Source organism: Chanos chanos, chromosome 7 (genome assembly GCF_902362185.1).
Source record: "Chanos chanos chromosome 7, fChaCha1.1, whole genome shotgun sequence".
NCBI classification, from domain to species: Eukaryota; Metazoa; Chordata; class Actinopteri; order Gonorynchiformes; family Chanidae; genus Chanos; species Chanos chanos.
Genome location: NC_044501.1, coordinates 6733878 through 6737663, shown reverse-complemented (window position 1 = coordinate 6737663; position 3786 = coordinate 6733878). Strand labels below are relative to the sequence as shown.

The 3786-nt window shown below is 46.8% G+C and overlaps 1 protein-coding gene across 1 annotated transcript in view; it reads left to right on the top strand.

The window, feature by feature from the left end:
• The window catches only part of tnpo2b (transportin 2b), a 14078-nt gene extending 10877 nt beyond the window's left edge, over nt 1-3201 (top strand). The window contains exons 20-25 of the mRNA XM_030779656.1: nt 661-756; nt 907-982; nt 1153-1252; nt 1653-1727; nt 2637-2787; nt 3086-3201. Coding sequence (XP_030635516.1) covers nt 661-756; nt 907-982; nt 1153-1252; nt 1653-1727; nt 2637-2744 — 455 coding nt within the window. The 3' untranslated portion in view covers nt 2745-2787; nt 3086-3201. The remainder of the gene's footprint in view (nt 1-660; nt 757-906; nt 983-1152; nt 1253-1652; nt 1728-2636; nt 2788-3085) is intronic.
• The last annotated feature ends 585 nt before the right edge of the window (nt 3202-3786 follow it).

Below are 3786 nucleotides of genomic sequence, written 5' to 3'. Positions count from 1 at the left end.
CTAGAGGACGAATCTCTCACTGTGTGACAACAAGTCCTTTCTCTCTGTTGCTGTCGTGAAGCTTTGGTTTTTCTGACGATCAGAGGGGAAACATTGATTCTGAACGTTACTGCAGTGTCAAAGTTAAAACGTTAAATGGGATCTTTCACTTACATTAGAGAGAAGGGCTCATTTGTCTGTCAGAGCCTGTGATCAGCACATTGAGAAAATGATGTTGATCAGCACTGTGTGGAAAAGGATGTATGGTTAAATATGCTCTCTCTCTCTCTCTCCCCTCTCACTCTCTCTCTCTCTCTCTCTCTCTCTCTCTCTCTCTCTCTCTCCCCTCTCACACTCTCTCTCTCTCTCTCTCTCTCTCTCTCCCCTCTCACACTCTCTCTGTCTCTCTCTCTCCCTCTCCCCTCTCACACTCTCTCTGTCTCTCTCTCTCTCTCTCCCCTCTCACACTCTCTCTCTCTCTGTCTCTCTCTCTCTACCCTCTCACACACTCTCTCTCTCTCTCTCCCCCCTCTGACACTCTCTCCCTCCCTCTCTCTGTCTCTCTCTCTCTCTCTACCCTCTCACACACACTCCCACCTCTCACTCTTTCTGCCCCCCCCCCACACACACTCTCTCTCTCTCTCCCTCCCCTCTCAAACACACACACTCTGTCTCTCTCAGGTGTGGAGATGCAGCCATATGTGGCCTTGGTTCTGACCCACTTGGTGGAGATCATCAACAGACCCAACACTCCCAAAACCCTGCTGGAGAACACAGGTATCACCTTACACCTCCACCTCAGTGTTCACCCTCAACCCTTAACCGCTGACCTTTCACCTTCCTCACCCCTCACCTGCTCTGTGTGCAGTTTAACTTTGATACATTTAACAACATTCAAAGCTCCCCCTTTTTTTTTTTAAATTCCAGCCATTACGATTGGACGACTGGGCTACGTGTGCCCACAGGAGGTGGCTCCCATGCTGCAGCAGTTCATCCGTCCCTGGTGAGCGAGAGAGAGGGAGACTTACGAATCTCGTTTACCGGCGAGACGAAATCTCACGCTCTTTTACTGACTCACAGACGCCCTTATCGTTTCAAATGTGTCGACCTGTCCAGCGGAGAGCGCCGAGGTACTGACAGAATTTCATCGTCTGTTTCCTTCTTCTCGTTTAGGTGTACGTCATTACGAAACATCAGAGACAACGAAGAGAAAGACTCCGCCTTCCGGGGAATCTGCGTTATGATTGGTGTTAACCCCGGGGGTGTGGTTCAGGTAGGGGAAGAGCCCTTCACACGTACATACACCACACACACACACACGCATGCACGCTCAATCACGCATAAACACACAGTGTGCAAGCTTTCTAGCACTCTTGGTTCTTAATGACTAATGACAAGACAAAATAACTTGCCTTAGTAATTTTCATTTATTTATTTTACTCTGTCGCCGCACTGTGGTACATGTATTTACGTGGGATTTTTGGTTTTGACATACAACATACAGAATGATTAATATGTTGAATTGCTTATAATGTCTGAGCTCTTAAGCAATGACGCTGGCCTGTTACTGGTTCGGACAGATCACGTGACTAAGGGGCAAAGAACACACACACACACAAACAGGAGAGACAGTGGTAAAATGTCTGATGTGTCTGGTTCCTCTGTGTTGTCAGGATTTCATTTTCTTCTGTGACGCTGTGGCGTCCTGGGTCAACCCTAAAGACGACCTGAGAGACATGTTCTACAAGGTCAGACACACACACACACACACACACACACACACACACGCACGCAGACACACGCACGCACACACACACACACACACACACACTAAATTACACACCTAGAAATGCATAGAGTATCTCACACACACACACACTAAATTACACACCTAGAAATGCATACAGTATCTCACACACACACACACACTAAATTACACACCTAGAAATGCATACAGTATCTCACACACACACACACACTAAATTACACACCTAGAAATGCATAGAGTATCTCACACACACACACACACTAAATTACACACCTAGAAATGCATAGAGTATCTCACACACACACACACACACACACACACTAAATTACACACCTAGAAATGCATAGAGTATCTCACACACACACACTAAATTACACACCTAGAAATGCATAGAGTATCTCACACACACACACACACTAAATTACACACCTAGAAATGCATAGAGTATCTCACACACACACACACTAAATTACACACCTAGAAATGCATAGAGTATCTCACACACACACACACACACACACACACTAAGTTACACACCTAGAAATGCATAGAGTATCTCACACACACACACACACACACACACACGTATCTACATAAGTATTAATGCACACACAGAAATACACAGAGTAACACACACACAATCTAAATACATACATACATGAATAAACATACAGAAATACAAGTGCAGTTTTGTTCAGCTTTTTATTCTGGGCTATTTTGTTGCAACGTCTGCCTGTGTGTGTGTGTGTGTGTGTCTGTGCGTACGTGTGTCTGCGTGCGTGTGTGTGTCTGCGTGCGTGTGTGTGTCTGCGTGCGTGTGTGTGTCTGCGTGCGTGTGTGTGTCTGCGTGTGTGTGTGTCTGCGTGTCTGTGTGTGTGTGTGTGTGTAGATCCTGCATGGTTTTAAGGACCAGGTTGGAGAGGACAACTGGCAGCAGTTTTCGGAGCAGTTTCCCCCCATCCTGAAGGAGCGTCTGTCCGCCTGCTACGGCGTCTAGCTCCGGGCCTCCAGCCTATAACCGCACAGGAAGCTCCTGTCAGGTCAGTGCCCGCAGGGATCGCTCAGGTCGTCGGAGAAAAGACCCCGAGACCTAGTGCATATACTGGGTTTTTTTTTAAAAGGTTTTATTATAATCACCCGCCAATAGGAGTCTGTTAGAGATCTGACCTTGACTATGCAGTGATTTCCTGGTATTTGTCCTTGTCCGATTCGCCACTGCGTCTGTGTCGGGGGGGGGGGGGGGGGGGGCATACATCCCTCTGCTTGCTCCCGCTCCTCTTTCATTTCTCTGTTCTCTCTCTCTCTTTTTCTTTCTTTCTTTCACTCTCTCTCCCTCAGATGATCCTTTAGGAGGGTTACCGGGGGAAACTCATCCATCTGTGTATTGCACTGCCCTGATCATGGGGGAGAGGGACGCGATTGGCCGCTCCACCTGACGGACAGACCCCACACCCTATGTGTGTCCATGAGGGTGGGAGGGTGGGTGGGAGGGGGGAGGGGACTCCTCTAGTTAACTTGCAGAATGTACCCACGTATGGGGAAAACCTTAAACTACATATGGAGGAAGAAAGATAGAATAAAGAAAGAAAGAGAGAGAAAGAGAGAGAGAAAGAAAGAAGGTGGGAGGGTAAATAGTAAGTAAGTGGGAGGGAAGTATAGACGGAAATCTTTGGGGGGTTAAAACACAAAATGAATCTTTGTTTAGGGACAGGACATGAGATCATAAACCAACTTTTAATCAGCAGAAATCGCAATGATATTGATTGAAACACATACACACACACACATTTTACATCTAATGACAGCCAGACACTTGCACATACACTTGCAATAACAAGGATCATACTGTGGATGGCGCTGTGTGTAGCGTTAGCACATAATCAGAGTAACACTGAGACTATCTTAGGAAAAATAGCGTCATCAGTTTTTTTTTTAATCCTTAGAAAGAGAAGAAAAAAACAAAAAGAACAAAAGACGGTTTACGTTTCTGACTTTTGTGTTTCGGAGGGCGTGGCGGCGGGCGGGGGGGGGGGGGTGCG